Raw genomic sequence first — 18,479 nt, 5'->3', positions numbered from 1 at the left:
CGGTTACCCTTAGCTAAAAGCCACTCTCATTGGGTAATTGTAAATGTAGGCACTGCCTTCAAATATGTCTTAGTTGTGATTCGCTAAAAGAGACATAGCAACGAATTGCGTGAACAATGCATATTGTGACATTTCGGCCGCTACAGATCGAGTTCAAGAATGACGTCGTAGATAGACTACCTTTTAGTCTTCTCTAGCACGAAGGAAACGTGTACGTTCAGATAGCTACTCTGTCGTACCTGATATCATTGGCTCTCTCACGCTTTCAAATAACCTTTTTTTATATTTTTATTTTACATTTCTTCTTTTGTGCCCACCAAAAATACAACACTGAAGTTCTTTTAGTAAAGGTAAGATTCAAATTTCCTTACACATTTGCACCAGTTTTTCTAAAATGGCTACCCTATGCTAGCTAGATAGCCTCGCCAGCTGATTACTGCATAAAATGGCGTCGTGATGGAATAACATGGTCATGTTTTAATGCTGCCATGCGGTTACCGGCTAATTATAGACAAATATTGAAACATTACAAACATCTTTGTTATACACTGTCTGACACATGATCAACAGTTCAACACAATATACAGAACATTATACTTCCTTTTAGCTAGCTAACTAGCTTGTTACGTTCAAGCCAAGGGGCTAGCATGCTAGTTAGGTAACGGTAGAGCCATAGAAATAAGAATAAATAGAACCGTCGTCCCCAGTCAATGTTCCAAGCCCGTTCTAGTCATACTTTTTTTCTATGATTAGTGCTAGCGCAATCTAGCGTTATCTAATATCACACATTTCTGATCTCACTTTACTAAGATGATGTATACATTCACTATTCCACAATGAACAAACGTGTGTGTCTTGAACAAATTGCTAAAAGTAGCAGGTTTTAACGTCAACTGGAGAAACTTGCCTTGACAGGGAGTGCTGGCGTAGCTAACGTTAGCTAATTAGCCAGCTAGCCTTTGCTTTGTTGCGCTTGACAAAGACTGCCGTCGAAGACATCTTTTACCGGCTGGCTAATTAGTGAACAACCCTTGTATTTTTTTGGTAGAGCATGCAACTCATGATGTTAACGTTAGTGTATGATGCATATCTTTCTCTCCCACAGCACCGTTTTCTCCATCCCTCCCTATTATTATTTTAAAGATTCATCGTTGTCAAGCCGCCAAAGTGGAGAGTGTGATTGCAGAAGGGGGTGCTTCTCGTTTCAGGTATGTTCTTCCCATTTGGTAGGAATCCCTTTTAGAAAATGAATGGACACTTCCAAATAGCTACTCACACAATAGGGTTTCATCAGCAGCATCTGCTCTCTGTGCTGTGGTATTTGTTCCTCATAACCCACCCTTTAGCTGTATGGAAGTACATGGCTAGTACGTTGAGTACTGCCCGTTGGTGATCAGAAACTACCCACCCCAATGGATCAGTAAGCCGCTGCTCTCAAATCAAATTTTATTGGTCAGGAACACATGTTTAGCATATGTTTTTCAATGGTCCCTGGCTCTTAACTATTACACAATAGTACAGCAATCCAACAGTATAGTCTCTGCCCCACAGAGATCTTCCAAACATGTCACTTGACATGGATGACATCAAAGGGCTTTAGGGTCAGGATGCTGTCAAACCACATTCAAAGCCATGACTCAAAAATGTGTCAAACTGACACTGTATAACATAAAATAGTATAGCACTGACTGTGATAAGATTATTCTTCCTACTCTGAATGTGCCCAATGTCGTACCAGCCAGCTCCTGCTCCCAAACAATTGACAGTGACAAATGTTTTGTGTCCTCTGTATGTTGCCAATTGTAACTAGCAATGTTTATTCATAAAGATTTCAGGGTCACTAAAACGTCACTACCATTTCGGATGTACTGATATTGAAATCTGCACCACACCCCTTTTTGGTTACGGTGGAACCAGGGATGGCAAGACTGAATTTCTCCCTATTTCCACCATAGTTTCACAGTCAATATTGCAATGAATCGTTATGACTTGTTTATTTGGCCTCACTGGTTTACCCATCCAGGGGTAGGCTATGTTATCCCAATAATGTGATCTGCCTAATGTGATAATTAATGTACTTGCTTTCCATGAAGATTAAGACCGTGGATATTATGCAACAAGAATGGCTTCAACAAAGCAAAATCAAGGAAAAGTGGGTTACTCTTTATGCTCAAAATGTTGAATGTAAATAAGTGTTCCGATCCACAGTGGTGATATTACTATGGTGATGATAACACGGTCCTATGTCAATCCATTGTGATTTGTCATATCTTTATGGCTGACATAGGCCTATGTGTTTCCAGATTCTCCTTGACAGTAACAGTGGTAACTTAAGCTTGAAGTAGGCTAAAGTCCTAGATGAATAGATGACAACGGAGCCGTGTGTATGTGTGTGTATATATTTTGTTTTTTAATTAATATATATATATATAAGGCTCTGGGTAACAATGTATTGACATATCTTGTTGAACCAACTGTATGGTGCTTAAATCACAAGCACTTTTTAGCTTCCACTTACAGGGCATTATTGGAATATAGAGGGGTGTGTGAAGCTGCTAGCAACTTTTTCAATTAGTAAAACATTGACAATTCATGTGCGATGGTCTTGCATAATGAATAATGTTCTCTTTTTATCCTAACAGTGCTTCTTCGGGAGGAGGAGGTGTTAGGGGTGCACCTCAGCACAATCCCAAGACTGTCGGCAACAGGTAGGCCTACCACACAGGCATGATCCCCAGAAACTCTCCCTAAGGGTCCTCAAATAATAAACTCTGCACAGGGGCCATTTTCCCCATTAAAAAACAACATTTAATACATAATTTTTTTTATTTAAAATATTTAAACTTTATTTAACTAGGCAAGTCAGTTAAGAACAAATTCTTATTTTCAATGACGGCCTAGGAATAGTGCCTTGTTCAGGAGCAGAACGACAGATTTGTACCTTGTCAGCTCAGGGATTTGATCTTGCAACCTATCGGTTACTAGTCCAACGCTCTAACCACTAAGCTACGTGCCACCCCAGGTAGCCTAGTGGTTAGCTATAAGGCCTTTAAAATGTAATTAAAAAAATATATATAAAAAACTTTTTAACTGGGCAAGTCGGTTAAGAACAAATTCTTATTTGCAATGGCGGCCTACACCAGCCAAACCTGGACGACGCTGTGTCAATTGTGGGACTCCCAATCATGGCCGGTTGTGATACAGCCTGGATTTGAACCAGGGTGTCTGTAGTGACGCCTCTAGTATTGAGATGCAGTGCCGTAGACTGCTGCACCACTCTGGAGCCCTATAAACTTTTTTGTATGTCAACTAGAGGCCTATGTGTTTGAATGGAGTTGATGATGCTCTTTAATGATAAATGTCATCCTCTATGTGTTTTCTGTCACCTTTATGTACTGGTGGCCAGTGTGATCACTTGGAGCCGTAGCTCAACAGTCTCCTTTCTCTTACTCCAGCGAGTTCCTGGGGAAACCCCCAGGGCACAGCGCTCCGAAATGGGTTCCTTCACGAAGCACTAGACGAGATGCCAACTCCAGCAATGAAAAAGAGCGACACGATGCAATCTTCAGGAAAGTGAGGGGGTAAGTCAGTGTCAAGAAATGCAATTTGGCCACCAATTGGTTTAAGTGTAATCGCCTCACTGACAAGATGTTCTCAGTTGTGTGATTTGGTTTTATCATGCTTGGTGCCTGCATGAGCACATGCTTCTCTATCAGGTGATGTTTACTACAGCAGAGAACTGCAACTCTTTTATTTGGCTAACAAGCAAAGCTTGTTGCTTTCTCAACCCCTCTTGATTAGGTATGTACCCCTGACTTGACATTTTCCTTTCCTTTCCCTGCTCTTCTCCTCTGTAGCATACTCAACAAGCTCACGCCTGAGAAGTTTGACAAGCTATGCCTTGAGCTACTCAACGTGGGCGTAGATACAAAACTCGTCCTTAAAGCAATCATCTTGCTGGTAAGTAAGGCTCTGTTTCCCCTTAACTGTCTGCTCTTTGCAAATGTATTCCATAATTCCTTGGCATCCTCCATGCATGACTCAAACTTGTTTTTTTTAAATGGCCTTTTTCTCTCCTCCCTCCTGTCCAGATTGTAGACAAAGCCCTAGAAGAGCCCAAATATAGCTCGCTCTATGCTCAGCTATGTCTGCGTTTGGCAGAGGACGCACCAAACTTTGATGGCCCTTCATCCGAAATCCAAACATCCCAAAAGCAGAGCACTGTAAGCATAAAATTGATAGCTTTTATTCTGCGTGGTTCTGTCTTCTAATCAACTTAAAACTGTGCTGTACATTAGCGTCTAGAAAATGCAATATTGATTTTCTAAATGTCCAAGTGGCTGTATAGAATGTCACTGGTCCTGGTGTTCAATCTCAAATGTTTTCCTGATTTTTGCAGACCTTCAGAAGACTTCTAATTTCCAAGCTTCAAGATGAATTTGAAAATCGCAGCAGAAATGTTGAAAGTGAGTACTAGATCTCCCCTACACAGCTCCTTTGGAAAAAGTCCAAACACCAGACCACCCATTGATTCACCATTGTACACTAACTCTGTTTTTCTTCCCGTAGTCTATGACAAACATGACAACCCTCTTACTTCTGAGGAGGAGGAGCAGCGTGCCATTGCCAAGATCAAGATGCTTGGAAACATTAAATTCATCTCGGAACTTGGCAAACTCGACCTCATCCATGAATCTATCCTTCATAAGTGCATCAAAACAGTACGTTCAGTCTAGTTCTTTTGGATTTTTGTTTTGCAGACCTTTTTTATCATTGATTGACAACTTCCGATTAAAACTTTGTCCCTGAATACATTTGATTTCTGCTATGCCTGACAATCTTAGTTACATGTTCTACTGGCACGGGTCCCTAATATGCCACTTGTATAACGCCGTCATCTTCCTCTCCCCAGCTTTTGGAAAAGAAGAAGAGAGTCCAGCTCAAGGATATGGGGGAGGATGTGGAGTGCCTCTGTCAGATAATGAGAACAGTGGGCCCTAGACTCGACCATGACAAAGCTAAGGTACGTTCTCTTTTCCCCTATCAGTCTGGCTGTGGTCCCTGCTGCTCCACTTGGCACACAGCCAAGCAGTATGTCTCATGTACAGTTGAAGTCGGAAGTTTACATACACCTTAGCCAAATACATTTAAACTCACGTCCAGTGAGATTGCAGAGCGCCAAATTCAAATGCAGAAATACTCCTTATAATAATTCAGAAAAGATACAACTATTTTACATGGGTTTAAAGATGAACTTCTTGTGAATCCAACCACGGTGTCAGATTTAAAAAATGCTTTACGGCGAAAGCATACCTTACGATAATTTGAGAACAGCACCCAGCAGACAAATCATTACAAACTGTAACCAGCCAAGTAGAAGAGTTACACAAGTCAGAAATGGAGAAAATGAATCACTTACCTTTGATCTTCATATGGTTGCACTCAGAAGACATTCATTTATTCAATAAATGTTCCTTTTGTTCGATAAAGTCTCTTTATATCCAAAGACCTCTTTTGTTTGTGTTTTCTTCAGTAATCCACAGGCTCAAACGCAGTCACAACAGGCAGACAAAAAATCCAAAAAGTTCGTAGAAACATTTCAAACGATGTTCATAATCAATCCTCAGGTTGTTTTTAGCTGAAATAATTGATAATATTTAAACCAGACAATAACGTTGTCAATATAAAAGGTAAACAAGAAAGGCACTCTCTCGGTCGCGTGCATGAAAAAGCTCCGACACGACAGGGTCCACTCATTCAGACTGCACTTACTCCCTCATTTTTCAGAATACAAGCCTGAAACCATTTCTAAAGACTGACATCTAGTGGAAGGCATAGGAACTGCAATTTTAGTCCTATGTCAATGGATACTGTAATGGCATTGAATAAAATAAAATAAAAATCCTACTTCCTGAATGGATTTTTCTCAAGTTTTTGCCTGCCACATCAGTTATATTATACTCAAACACTTTTCACAGTTTTGGAAACTTTAGTGTTTTATATCCAAATCTACCAGTTATATGCATATCCTATCTTCTGGGTCTGAGTAGAAGGCAGTTTAATTTGGGCACACTTTTCATCCAAAATTCCAAATGCTGCCCCCTACCCTAGAGAAGTTAAGCCATTTTGCCACAACTTTGGAAGTATGCTTGGGGTCATTGTTCATTTGGAAGATCCATTTTTGACCAAGCTTTTAACTTCCTGACTGATGTCTTGATGTTGCTTCAATATATCCACATCATTTTCCCACCCCCACAATATGATTCTGCCACCCCTGTGCTTCCCGGTTGGGATGGTGTTCTTCGGCTTGCAATCCTCCCCCTTTTTCCTCCAAACATAACGATGGTCATTATGGCCAAACAGTTCTGTTTTTGTTTCATCAGACCAGAGGACATTTCTCCAAAATGTACTATCTTTGTCCCCATGTGCAGTTGCATACCGTAGTCTGGCTTTTTTATTGCGGTTTTGGAGCCGTGGCTTCTTCCTTGCTGAGCGGCCTTTCAGGTTATTTCGATATAGGACTCGTTTTACTGTAGATATAGAAACTTGTACCGGTTTCCTCCAGCATCTTTACAAGGTCCTTTCCTGCTGTTCTGAGATTGATTGTATGTAAACTTCTGACCCAATGGAATTCTGATACAGGAAGTTAAGTAAAATAATCTCTGTAAACAGTTGGAAAAATTACATGTCGTGCACAATGTAGATGTCCTAACCGGTTTGCCAAAACTATAGTTTGTTAGCAAGAAATTTGTGGAGTGGTTGAAAGGTGACTTTTAATGACTCCCAACCTAAGTGCATGTAAACTTCCCACTTCAACTTCTCTGTCATGACACCACTGTTCCCCCAGTCTTAAATCAATCAGTACTTTGGCCCAATGCGATTTGTGAGTGTGTATGTGCCCGTCTCCTAACACCACTGTCCATCTTCCCAGTCTTTAATGGACCAGTACTTTGGCCGTATGCTATCCTTAATGAACAACAAGGAGTTGCCTGCCAGGATCCGCTTCCTGCTGCAGGACACGGTGGAGCTGCGGGACAACAACTGGGTCCCCCGCAAAGCATTCATCGACAATGGACCAAAGACCATCAACCAGATCCGCCAGGAGGCAGTGAAAGTGAGTCAGTTCCAGTTTTGTCCACACTATAGACTGTGAGTCTGTTGTTCCATCTCAGGTGAGGGGGGGACACAAATTGAGGAATTTTGTGTATACAAACATCTTAAGGCAACGTAGCATTTGGTTGGTGCAGTGTCTTTGAACCTGTGATGCCCTACCTGTGGTCTCTCAGGCCAAACTACAGTTGCTACAGCAGCCCTAGGCTTGTTTAAAACTGATGCTTCCTGGCAATCCCACTGGGTCTCTCTTTTAAAAGAAACTTGCAAATGTATTATACACCTGAGAAAATCTGTCTTCTGAATGATCGCATGCTTCCGTTAGATGCACTGAGCAAGCATCCACTAAGAGTGGTAAGTGGCAGAGAATGCCCATGGCTATATTACTACAGCATCAAGAACCAACAAATAAGATATGTTTTGAGCCCAGCTCATTGGTATGTGTCTATTCTCCCTCCACAGGATTTGGGTGTTTTCATTCCAGCGACCATGGCTCAGGGGATGAAGATGGACTTCTTCTTGGAAGGCCCCTTCATGCCCAACCGAATGAAAATGGAGACTCTCGGGGGATTGGCTGACATGTTTGGGCAAATGCCAGGTAGGTGTGGGCTTAGGTTAGTCTATCTTTAAAATGTTTCATGCAGTCCTGATGTTGTAGTAAAAGTTGTATGTTATTCTCACTGGAGTTGTGTTCTGATTTGAGTGTGTTCCTGATGAATATTCTATCACAAAATGGGTCCCGAGCCGAAAAAGTTTGAGAACCCCCTGTTGTAGATAACCCATTCCAATCTGAGTGTTCTCCTGCTGAACACGCCCCTGGTCTCCTCCATTAAACACTAGTTGTCTGACAGTGTTTGCGGGGATCGTTTATCCTGATCAGCACTTTAAAACTGTGACCGCAAAATGTAGTTTTGTCACTTCCTACACTCTCAGGCGGTGGGATCGGGACGGGCCCGGGGGTCATTCAGGACCGGTTCTCTCCCACTATGGGACGTCATCGCTCCAATCCGCTCTACAACGGCAACGGACACAACAGCCACAACACCGCCCCCCAACCACAGTCTCAGTTCGAAATGGGTGCCAACAAGCCCTTCATCAAGTCCAACCAGGTAATCTTGCAGCCTTGATGATTATCAAACTAGCAGTAAATCATTGGATCTGATCAGCTACTTTGATTTAGTCAACTTTCAGCATAAATAAAACATTGTTTTGAGGGCATGTATACACAACCGAGATGAGCTGTTCCTGCTTATGGAAAGGAAACCTGTTACATTTCTTGCTAGTGCCACCTATTGATACTCTTTGTCTGGTCTGTTTTTCCAGGTGCAGAATCAGCATTTCCAGAACCAGCAGGTCCAGTCCAACAAGGACATGCCTCCACGCTTCAGCAAGAAGGGACAACTCAACTTAGATGAGGTACAGGAATCTACCACCAGTCTGGCCACATTCCTAGTCAGAGGAAAAACCCCTCTGACTATAGAACACAAGTTGAACACTGCTGGTTTGCCTGACTGAGAATAAGCCTAGTCATGGATTAAAAAACATTTAATGTAGAATTGCCATTGGGAGTGTGTGGTCTAAGATGACATTTAGTCCATGAAATCAGCCCTAAACATCTTACTGTGAGGGAAGACATTTATTCCATGGTTTTTGGTCTACTCAAAGCAAGCAGATTATAAAACGAATTAAACTCTCTTATCTCCTGCTCTCCTACACTATCGCTTCTTCTGGTCCATTGACTGTGAGACATGAGGGCATGGTGTTATGCTCATCTCAGAATATTGTCCTTTCCAAGGTGCCATGCGTTATAACCATTCTGCTACTGTTTCCCCTCACATCGACCTTCTATGTTGTAGATCAGCCTGAGACCGGCTCAGTCTTTCCTCCTCAACAAGAACCAGGTTCCCAAATTGCAGCCCCAGATGCCCACTATGATCCCCCCCAGCACCAACACCCCTCCAATGGGACAGGTGAGACCGAGCACAGCAAAAGCCCTCAACTTTAACACCCCAGCATTTCAAACTGTTGGGGTAATTTAATTTCAAATCTGGAAGAAAACTGAAATTCCTAATTTGAACATTGAATATAATTTTCTTGAATTGAAAAGGAATTGACCCCTACTGATTCCAACTGGGGTTTTGGGTGCTTGTCCTGTTGGATGGTCCAATGTAGTTGATCTGGGCTTCGCTCTTCTCTCCCAGTCTCCACAGCTTGGCCTCAAAAGCAACCCTCTTCCCATTCAGGAGAAACCTCAGAAGAGCAGTAAGAAACCACCGCCGGCTAGGGAAGAGCTGCTAAAAATAACGGTAGGCAACCATTTTGTACGTTCTGTCACTGTCAACTGCATTTATTTTCAGGAAACTTGGAAATATTTGTATGAACATAACAAGACTCAACAACTAAGATATAAACTGAACAAGTTTCACAGACATGTGACTAACAGAAATGGAGTAATGTGTCCCTGAACAAAAGGTGGGGGGTCAAAAGTAAGTCGGTATCTGGTGTGGCCACCAGCTGCATTAAGTACTGCAGTGTGTCTCCTCCTCATGAACTGCACCAGATTTGCCAGGTCTTGCTGTGAGATGTTACCCCTACTCTTCCACCAAGGCACCTGCAAGTTCCCGGACATTTCTGGGGGGAATGGCCCTAGCACTCACCTTCCGATCCAACAGGTCCCAGACGTGCTCAATGGGATTGAGATCCGGGCTCTTCGCTGGCCATGGCAGAACACTGACATGCCCGTCTTGTAGAAAATCACGCACAGAACGAGCAGTATGACTGGTGGCACTGTCATGCTGGAGGGTCATGTCAGGATGAGCCTGCAGGAAGGGTACCACATGAGGGAGGAGGATGTCTTCCCTGTAACGCACAGCGTTGTGATTGCCTGAAATGACAACGAGCTCAGTCTGATGATGTTGTGACACAACGCCCCAGACCATGACGGACCCTCCACCTCCAAATCGATCCCGCTCCAGAGTACAGGCCTTGGTGTGACGCTCATTCCTCTGACGATAAACGCAAATCTGGCCATCACCCCCGGTGAGACAAAACCGTGACTCATAATTGAAGAGCACTTTTTGCCAGTCCTGTCTGGTCCAGCGACGGTGGGTTTGTGCCCATAGGCAACATTGTTGTCGGTGATGTCTGGTGAGGACCTGCCTTACAACAGGCCTACAGGCCCTCAGTCCAGCCTATTGCGGACAGTCTGAGCACTGATGGAGGGATTGTGTGTTCCTGGTGTAACTCGGGCAGTTGTTGTTGCCATCCTGTACCTGTCCAGCAGGTGTGATGTTCGGATGTACCGATCCTGTGCATTGTGTTACGCGTGGTCTGCCACTGCGAGGATGATCAGCTGTCTGTCCTGTCTCCCTGTAGTGTTGTCTTAAGCGTTTCTCAGTATGTACATAGCAATTTATTGCCCTGGCCACATCTGCAATCCTCATGCTTTTTTGCAGCATGTCTAAGGCACGTTCACGCAGGGACCCTGGACATCTTTCTTTTAGTGTTTTTCAGTCAGTAGAAAGGCCTCTTTAGTGTCCTAAGTTTTCATAAATGTGCAGATGCATGTTCATTAATAGTTTATGGATCATTGAACAAGCATGGGAAACTGTTTAAACTGTTTACAATGAAGATCTATGAAGTTATTTTGGATTTTTACAAATTATATTTGAAAGACAGGGTCCTGAAAAAGGGATGTTTTCTTTTTCTGCAGAGTTTAGCATTAAACCTTATGCAACGGTACTGTTTTCTAAAATGTAGATATCATTGGTATCGTGAGGTTTATTGTGACCTACCATTGGCACTGATGCAACACTAACGAAGTTCACTTTCAATCCTCCCCTTTAGGAGACAGTTGTGACAGAGTACCTAAACGGTAAGCACATTGATGAAGCTGTTAACGGCATCAGAGACATGAAGGCTCCCAAGCACTTTCTGGCAGAGATGCTGGGTAAGGTCATCGTGGTGTCGCTGGACCGGTCTGACGACGACAAGGAGCACGCCAGCATCCTCATCCACACACTACGTACCGAGGGCCTCATCACCGGGGAGAACTTCATGCAGGTACGCGTCTTCAGTTAGCAGATTACAGCTAATGCTACAGCACATTCACTAGAACATGATTGTCTGATTCTGTCTGTCCATGTTCATTTTGGAATAGGATCAGTGATGTAAAATACACACCACTAGGATTTAGTTTTGCTTACGTGGGTCAAATTAATATCATGCGCTTGATAAAGCTTTGTTTTCCTCTCACCAATATCTTTGGCCTAACTTTATTGGTCTCTCGCCCTCCATCACTACTTAGGCTTTCCTCAACGTGCTGGACCAGTGTCCTAAGATCGAGGTGGACGTTCCCCTGGTCAAGTCATACCTGGCCCAGTTTGCAGCACGGGCCGTTATATCTGAGCTTGTGAGCGTGGCGGAGCTGGCCCAACCACTGGAGAATGGAACCCACTTCCCCCTCTTCCTGCTCTGCCTGCAGCAGACTGCCAGACTCAAGGACAAGGAGTGGCTCACTGACCTCTTTCAACAGAGCAAGGTCAACATGCAGAAGATGCTACCCGGTAGGTAGACAACCCTCCTTCCTACATACTCCCGGTAAAGGTGCTTCATTGACCGAAATGTTTTTCATTTCACTGTGATGTTTAATTTGTCATGTGATGACATCTTGTGATCATTAGAGACTGCAGCACATTCATCTTCGTGTCGCTATGGCTGATCTGACCTGTCTGTCCATTGTGGTTTTCCAGAGATAGACCAGAACAAGGACCGCATGCTGGAGATCCTGGAGGGTAAGGGCCTGAGCTTCTTGTTCCCCCTGTTGAAGCTGGAGAAGGACCTGTTGCTGCAGATCAAGGCTGACCCCTCTCCCCAGGCCATCTACAAGTGGATCAAAGACAACATTTCACCCAAGCTCCACACTGACAAGGGCTTTGTCAACATCCTCATGACCAGGTAGGAACTGAACATCCAGGGTGGAGGCTGCTTTTGAATTTGGCTGTATTTAGACTACTTATGGTTGAATAAAGGTATTCATTCAAGGCTCGAGCCCAATATGACAGTCTGGACTGTACTTGTCACAATATAGAATCGCCCTTTCAAGCAGTCAATTTTTTTTATTTTTAACTTTCATGTACCCTGGGGGAAGGGGGGCAAGACACGCATACACCTATGGGATGTGGAAAAGACACAAATGGTATCAATTTCTATTTGAACATGCTCTTACTTCCCCTCTCCTCAGTTTCCTGCAGTACATCTCAGGGGAGCTGTGTTGTGTGGAGGTGGTGGTGGAGGAGGAGGAGGAAGAGGAGGGCAGTGGTGGAGAAGAGCAGGTGGCAGGGCCCTCCAAAGAACAGCTTGACCAGGAGAAGCAGCTGCTGCTGTCCTTCAAACCAGTCATGCAAAAGTTCCTACATGACCAGCCTCAGCTGCAGGTCTCCGCCCTGTACGCCCTGCAAGTGCACTGTAACGCCAGCCACTTCCCCAAAGGTAGGTTTACTGGCCCACGCCACTGACCAGGCTGTCCATTCTAAATGAATAATTTGGTGTCAATGTGGTAGAAACTCATTCACTTGTTTGTTTTCCTTCAGTTGTCAGTGATCAAGATTTGTAATCGTTTTTGGACATGGAAGTAGGATATTCTACTGTCTTGACCTCAGTGCAACTGTCTCTGCCGCACGGCATACTGTGGTAGAGGTGTCATAATGTTGTGTGTTTCAGGCATGCTGCTGCGCTACTATGTCCACTTCTACGACATGGAGATCATTGAAGAAGAAGCCTTCCTAGCATGGAAAGAAGATATTACCCAAGAATTCCCTGGAAAAGGAAAAGCTTTATTCCAGGTACTTGTTTTGGGAAAAATCCAACATTTCACCCATGGGTAGCTAATACACTGAACCATGTGGACCCAGTCCTTAATTCTGCGACTAAATCAAGTCTTTATGCTAGCAACCACAACAGGGTAGCATTCAGCTGGTGGAAAGCATGTTGAAATGGTGTGAAACGGGGAGGTAGCCTACTACCTGAACTTGTCCAGTAACAGATTTTCGTTATCCTTTGCTTAACATTTTGCTACACTAACTTAACATGGCCCTGTATAACCTTCTCCCCTGTTAGGTCAACCAGTGGCTAACCTGGTTGGAAACAGCTGAGGAAGAAGAGTCTGAAGAAGAGGCCGACTGAGAAACCAACCAGAACTGTCAGGCACCATAGAGCAGAGAAACATACTTTAACATTCAGTACAGATATGTTACCACCATCACCTCCCCCCATTATTAAACTACTGAACATAACCACTGCCAGAGACTGCTTATGTCCTGCAATATAAAGCCAAGCATGTTATCAGGACATAGTAGATAACCGTCTGTCTCTGTGGTCTAGAGAGGCTACTGAAGCTTCTGTTTTTATAGTACCTTCCATTTCACCTTTTAAAGGTTGATTTGTTTTGGGTCCTGTTTCTGCAATAGGAGTTGAATGTAGCCTATGGACTGACTCAAACGACATCTGTACTTTTGTAGGTTTTCTCCTACTGTGACAATGTAGTTAGTTTTGCCATATTTACTCATTGTGACAGCAGTATTGCATTTCCTCTGTATTATTTCTAATCCCCTTTGAAGAAAAGGCTTGTATTTGACACCTGTTTTAGCCTTCAAGTATTTCCCCTAAAGGTCATCCAAAAGATGCCCAATCTAGACAGTGGGTCAACTTTAGTAAAACCATGGATTTTGTGTGCTTGGTCAACCGATGCTTATCTGAAATACATTCTCCCATTATTATTATTTTTTAACCAAAGTGCTCTTCAATGGCCTGTCGCTGATGAGGAACATGTTACATTTTGTGTATATGGGGAACCTATTCCTCTCAAACAAAGCTGTAGACTTAAGACACACATCCTTCTGTCATACCTGAGTTGCTGCAAGACTCCGTTAACATGGAATCATATAAACTGTAAGTTAATCATTGGTGTGCTGCCGTAACGTTTCAAAAGTTGTCTGTTTCTACCTCTTAGTTAGATGGGCTTTGTTTTGTGCTGGGATACAGAAGATCTTTTTTAGAGAGACTTATACTAGAAAGCCCAAGCAAATGCAGAAGCCTTCGAAATGAATATCGCGGTCTACTTCCACAATACAACCTTGGATTGGACTTCCAATGGAGCTCTCCTTATGCGGTTCACTAGTGTTTAAGAACGTAAGAAAAATACACTTAACTTGAATTGGATAACTCGATGTTGTTCCCTATCTCTTTTGCCTGCAATTTGTTAAAGTTGGGGTTCAGGAATATATTCTCCCCAGCATATTGAGTTTATGAAAGTAGAACGATATATTTGATTTGCTTCTCAACCCAGAAATTTGGAACCAAATACATTTTATCCTGTCTTTATTTGGTGAATAAAGGTTTACCTAGAGAAAGTACTCTTGCTTCGGTCGTCCCCTTGTAGATCAGGAGAAAATGCTCAACAGACCAGTAACTCAAGTCTTAATGAAATCATGAGAAATACAATTTTAACTTTGCCCAACAAAATTAGCCAATGTGCTCTCAAGCCATGTGTATTTAGAAAGCAATAGATTTTGATCATGTTGTATTCAAGGAATGACTATTGTGCACCTATTGCATAACTGTCAATAAAGTCCAATACTTGAGCACTGAAACTTGTTGTCCTTTGCACTTTTTAATTCAAACTATTACAAATGGTGTTCACGTTCCACTTTCCCGTGCTGATCATGATTAATTGTCGTTTCATCTTTTGCATCATGAAAGTTGCCTATTCTTTACATTTAAACGACACATTCCATTTTTCCCTTGGTAAATAGAAAAGCATCAACAAACAAAACCGGCTATTCCGAAATGGGTTGTAACTCGTCAGTGAACAATGTGCGTAATGTCGTCATTCCTCATCTGTTGGGATCCAGAAATATTCCACTGTTTTCCTGCTTCTCCGTGGATGCCCGGCCTCGTGCTCCCCTCCCAGGCCGGGAGACAGATCACCAAAGTGAGATTGGCCCAGGTCCTTTCCCACTCGCGGGGCAGATACTCTGAACATGCTCCTGGGAAAAGGAAGCAGTCACTCAAGTGTGAACATGTTTAGTACTGTACCTCTGTCTATTTCAAGCTCAACCTGACATGGAACAACCTATTCAAGGGTTGGAAAAAAACCCACTGGGATTCTAGAAAAATTAAAATGGTCAAGGCATCCTAAGTCCTTGGTTACCTGGATGAGCTCCTGTCAGCATCCTCAGCCCCATGCTCTGGTGTGGAGATGAAGATTGGATCCCCTTCCTGAGAGAGAGAGAGAGTGAACTTGATTGCAGCAGGGCAAGGAAGCATATAGAAACGCCTTCAGTTTGCACCAACATCACTTGACCTATAGTGATGTTCTGTGCAATGATGGTTAAACCCTCTCACTGTGAAGTTCCTGGGAGTGCCATCTTGATTCTTCAGAATCTTCACCCTCTGGTCATTTTCTGTCATGCAGAGGAAAAAGCTTTTGATAGTAGCTTGGCACTGGGGAGAGAAAAGTCAACATAAATTAACTAGTGAGTAAGAATTTATCCTAGGCCTGGTCAACAGCTAGATGGCGCTATTGTCTCATCTCAACTACCTCTGTTATTGTGATGGGACCTGATTGACATCCCAGATATTCATTAGACTATAGCCCACTGAAAGACAAAAGTGGGATTATTGCTGATACATTTGGTGCTGCAGAAGGGGTCTGAGTCTGACTCACTGCTTTGCTCTGCCTCTGAGACTTGAGGTCCTCCTGGGCTTTGAAGATGTCTGCCAGAGCCTGATGTTTCTCCCTCCAGTTGAGACACTCGGTTGTGCGCTCCTGCCTCTCCTTCTCCACCAGCCGCCTCTCCTGGTTAGCTTCCTGCTTCGCCTGGCTGTCCTTCTCACTCTGCTCCTCCGCTACCAACGCCCTGCGCCTCGAACTCACCTCCCTGCAGACAGACATCACAGTGGATAGTCTAATTCACCAACTGTGTGGTCTACAACTATTTTATAGGACAGCCTTAAAGCCTGGCATGGCATGTACGGTTATGGTGTCCATATTAGGACATCCTCAGCAGGACGTGTGTCAGTCTTATCGAGTTGTCATTCTCCTACAGAATGCATTATACTGCGTATACATAGAATATATAACATAAGAACTACATGATGCCACATCTGTAGCCTTACTTTTCGTTGACTTTTGTGTTCTCATCCATCACTTGTCTGAGTTTGTGCCTCAGAGCATCCCTGTCCCCCTCCAGACATCTGTTCTCTTCCAGCAGAGCCTGTTTCTCTCCTGATATCCTGTCTAGCTTCAGCCTTGTCTCAAAATAGTTCTTCTCCGTTTGTGCCAGAAGAAGCTGAGCGTCTTGGTGCTGTTGGAGACAGCATAGACATCATCACAAGCTACTGGGTCTCGTATTCTACATAGGGCAAACCTGACTGAGCCAAAGGTTAGTGTGTACTATTACTTGTTGCACTACTATAGGACCGTAATTAGTCGCAAACTGAGAGAGTGTCTGTGTTCGTGCGTGTGTTTAGATACCTGTTTTTTTAGCTTCAGCAAGTCCTCGCTCAGTTGGCTCCTGTCTGCCTCTGTCAGTTCTCTGTCCTGCCTTAGACTGTGGGCCCGGGCCTCTGCAAGGGCCCTGTGCTTCTCTGCCTCAGCCCGCGCATCGGTCGCCTCTTCCGCCACTCGGGTGCACAACGTCGCTCTCTGCTGGGCCAGATACACCTTGTGCTTCAGCTGCGGAGGCCAGAGCAAATGGGTTTTACACACAGAGGAGGAATGTTACTGTTCTCAGCTGTAATATGACGATGCAGGATTAGACCAGTTTAAGAATGATGATTTTCAAGTGGAGTTGAAAAGCTATAGTGGCACTGGCAAATGACCTATGAGAACTGGGAGTACTGCTTTATGTGTTGAATTAGCTCGTGTTTTCTACTGCATCGCCGTTAAATAGTGCCTGTCTTTTCTGCTGTGTTGGAGAGAGGAAGAGGGACAGTACCTCTTTGACCTGGGCCTGGAGCTCCTGGTTAAGGTTTCTCAGGTTCCTCATGGTGAGTTCATTCTCTGTCCGCATCGTAATCCGCTCCATGTGGATCTCATTGGATAGATACTTATTTTCCTTCTTTAGGTCTTCACATTCCTAAGGTTTACATAAACATGGAAACAAGACAGACACATTTTCACTTCTAAATTTCTGGGTTTCATACAATCAACACATGCATGCACACACTACCATCAGGTAGCCGAGCGGTTAAGAGCATTGGGCCAGTAACCAAAAGGTCGCTGGTTTGAATTCTGAGCCGGAAGGTGGAAAAATCTGCCGTTCTGCACTTGAGCAAGGCAGTTAACCCCCAACAACAACTGCTCCCGGGCACCGATGAGGGGTTGGGTTAAATGCGGAAGTCACATTTCAGTTGAATGCATTCAGTTTTAGAGCTGACGAGGTATCCCCCTTTTCCTCCTAGACCTTACCTTTCTCTTCCTCACCAGCTCTCCTTGCAGATGGTTGATCTGTAGGAAGGATCCGCTGACGTTAACGCTGTGGGCACTAACCGGTCTGATGGCCCGCACAGGCCTTCTGTGTGGCGTAGAGAACCCCTTCACCTCCTCCACCTGCTCCTTCCCAAACACTATCCTCCCGCCACCTCCCCCGTTCCCATTCATATTGCTGCTGCTCAGGGAGAAAGACTTGTATATCCCGTTGTCCAGCGCCAGAGGCTTTGGTGAGGAGAGGCACTGCAGGTTGCTGTGAGATGTGGCTCTCAGCGACATGTTGAATCCAGATCCAGAGATGTGGTCTGATTCAACCTTACAAGTAGGTATACTAGGCTTCGAGTATGGATGGAACTCATCAACTGCCAAATCCCACCAAGAGATACTCTCCTTACTTCAGGAATTAAGTCCTTGTCTAGTGTTGTGTTTACTCCACTGGTCTCTGGGAGGTGAAGGATCCTATCACTGGAGGAATGGATGAAATATTCATTGGGTAATGTGATAGGTCAGCACGAGGGACTGGAGAGAAACCGTACTCTACCGGTTGTGCTTGGAAACCTTAACAGGTGGCAGAAGTGCTGGGGTGGGGGCCTGCTAGCTTGATTAATTACACTGCTACTTAGAGACCACTTAGAGGTGGTTGATATCATCCTCTATGAAGGAATATCTATGGAGGATCAGATTATCTTTAGATTTATGAATATCAGGAAAGTGAGAACAGGGGACTCTGACTTTACTGACAAACAATTATCACACTATTTACCAGAACGCTTGGATGTGTTTTTTATAGAGTGACATAATATCCCACACTTGTTTCTACACTCTTCACCGACACTACTGGAAAAGACTGGTGGTCACTCCTGACTTAGGAAGTGTG

General features: G+C 43.9%; 2 protein-coding genes across 2 annotated transcripts; one reads left to right on the top strand and one right to left on the bottom strand.

Annotated features, from left to right (window-relative positions):
* The first annotated feature begins 136 nt into the window (after positions 1 to 136).
* On the top strand, positions 137 to 14,759 carry eif4g2b (eukaryotic translation initiation factor 4, gamma 2b). The gene is made up of 22 exons (XM_024380082.2): positions 137 to 350; positions 1,106 to 1,208; positions 2,094 to 2,152; positions 2,643 to 2,708; positions 3,456 to 3,581; positions 3,858 to 3,960; positions 4,092 to 4,223; positions 4,400 to 4,466; positions 4,570 to 4,721; positions 4,913 to 5,023; positions 6,932 to 7,114; positions 7,573 to 7,708; positions 8,044 to 8,219; positions 8,434 to 8,526; positions 8,967 to 9,080; positions 9,312 to 9,416; positions 10,957 to 11,172; positions 11,417 to 11,675; positions 11,862 to 12,066; positions 12,353 to 12,600; positions 12,832 to 12,953; positions 13,228 to 14,759. The coding sequence occupies exons 3-22, from the start codon at positions 2,112 to 2,114 to the stop codon at positions 13,291 to 13,293; spliced, it is 2,721 nt and encodes a 906-aa protein (XP_024235850.1). The 5' UTR covers positions 137 to 350; positions 1,106 to 1,208; positions 2,094 to 2,111; the 3' UTR covers positions 13,294 to 14,759.
* LOC112218867 (golgin subfamily A member 8B) lies at positions 14,375 to 17,322 on the bottom strand. Its single transcript, XM_042301182.1, has 7 exons — positions 17,109 to 17,322; positions 16,646 to 16,846; positions 16,288 to 16,475; positions 15,836 to 16,049; positions 15,514 to 15,612; positions 15,320 to 15,387; positions 14,375 to 15,155 (listed from the first exon to the last, which is right to left on the bottom strand). Exons 1-7 carry the CDS (start codon positions 17,196 to 17,198, stop codon positions 14,996 to 14,998), a joined length of 1,020 nt encoding a protein of 339 aa, XP_042157116.1. The 5' UTR covers positions 17,199 to 17,322; the 3' UTR covers positions 14,375 to 14,995.
* Positions 17,323 to 18,479: the final 1,157 nt, after the last annotated feature.

This window comes from Oncorhynchus tshawytscha, linkage group LG19 (assembly GCF_018296145.1).
Source record: "Oncorhynchus tshawytscha isolate Ot180627B linkage group LG19, Otsh_v2.0, whole genome shotgun sequence".
Classification (NCBI taxonomy): Eukaryota; Metazoa; Chordata; class Actinopteri; order Salmoniformes; family Salmonidae; genus Oncorhynchus; species Oncorhynchus tshawytscha.
This window is presented reverse-complemented; position numbering and strand designations above follow the sequence as displayed.

Coding starts and splice junctions, on each gene's coding strand:
- eif4g2b (XM_024380082.2), top strand. CDS start 2,112: ATGCAACAAGAATGGCTTCAACAAAGCAAAATCAAGGAAAA. Junction 7,115..7,572: donor TCCGCCAGGAGGCAGTGAAA/GTGAGTCAGTTC, acceptor CTCCCTCCACAG/GATTTGGGTGTTTTCATTCC. Junction 9,081..9,311: donor ACACCCCTCCAATGGGACAG/GTGAGACCGAGC, acceptor CTTCTCTCCCAG/TCTCCACAGCTTGGCCTCAA.
- LOC112218867 (XM_042301182.1), bottom strand. CDS start 17,198: ATGGAGCGGATTACGATGCGGACAGAGAATGAACTCACCATGAGGAAC. Junction 16,476..16,645: donor TGCTGAAGCTAAAAAAACAG/GTATCTAAACAC, acceptor TGTCTCCAACAG/CACCAAGACGCTCAGCTTCT. Junction 15,156..15,319: donor GCTGACAGGAGCTCATCCAG/GTAACCAAGGAC, acceptor TCCTTTTCCCAG/GAGCATGTTCAGAGTATCTG.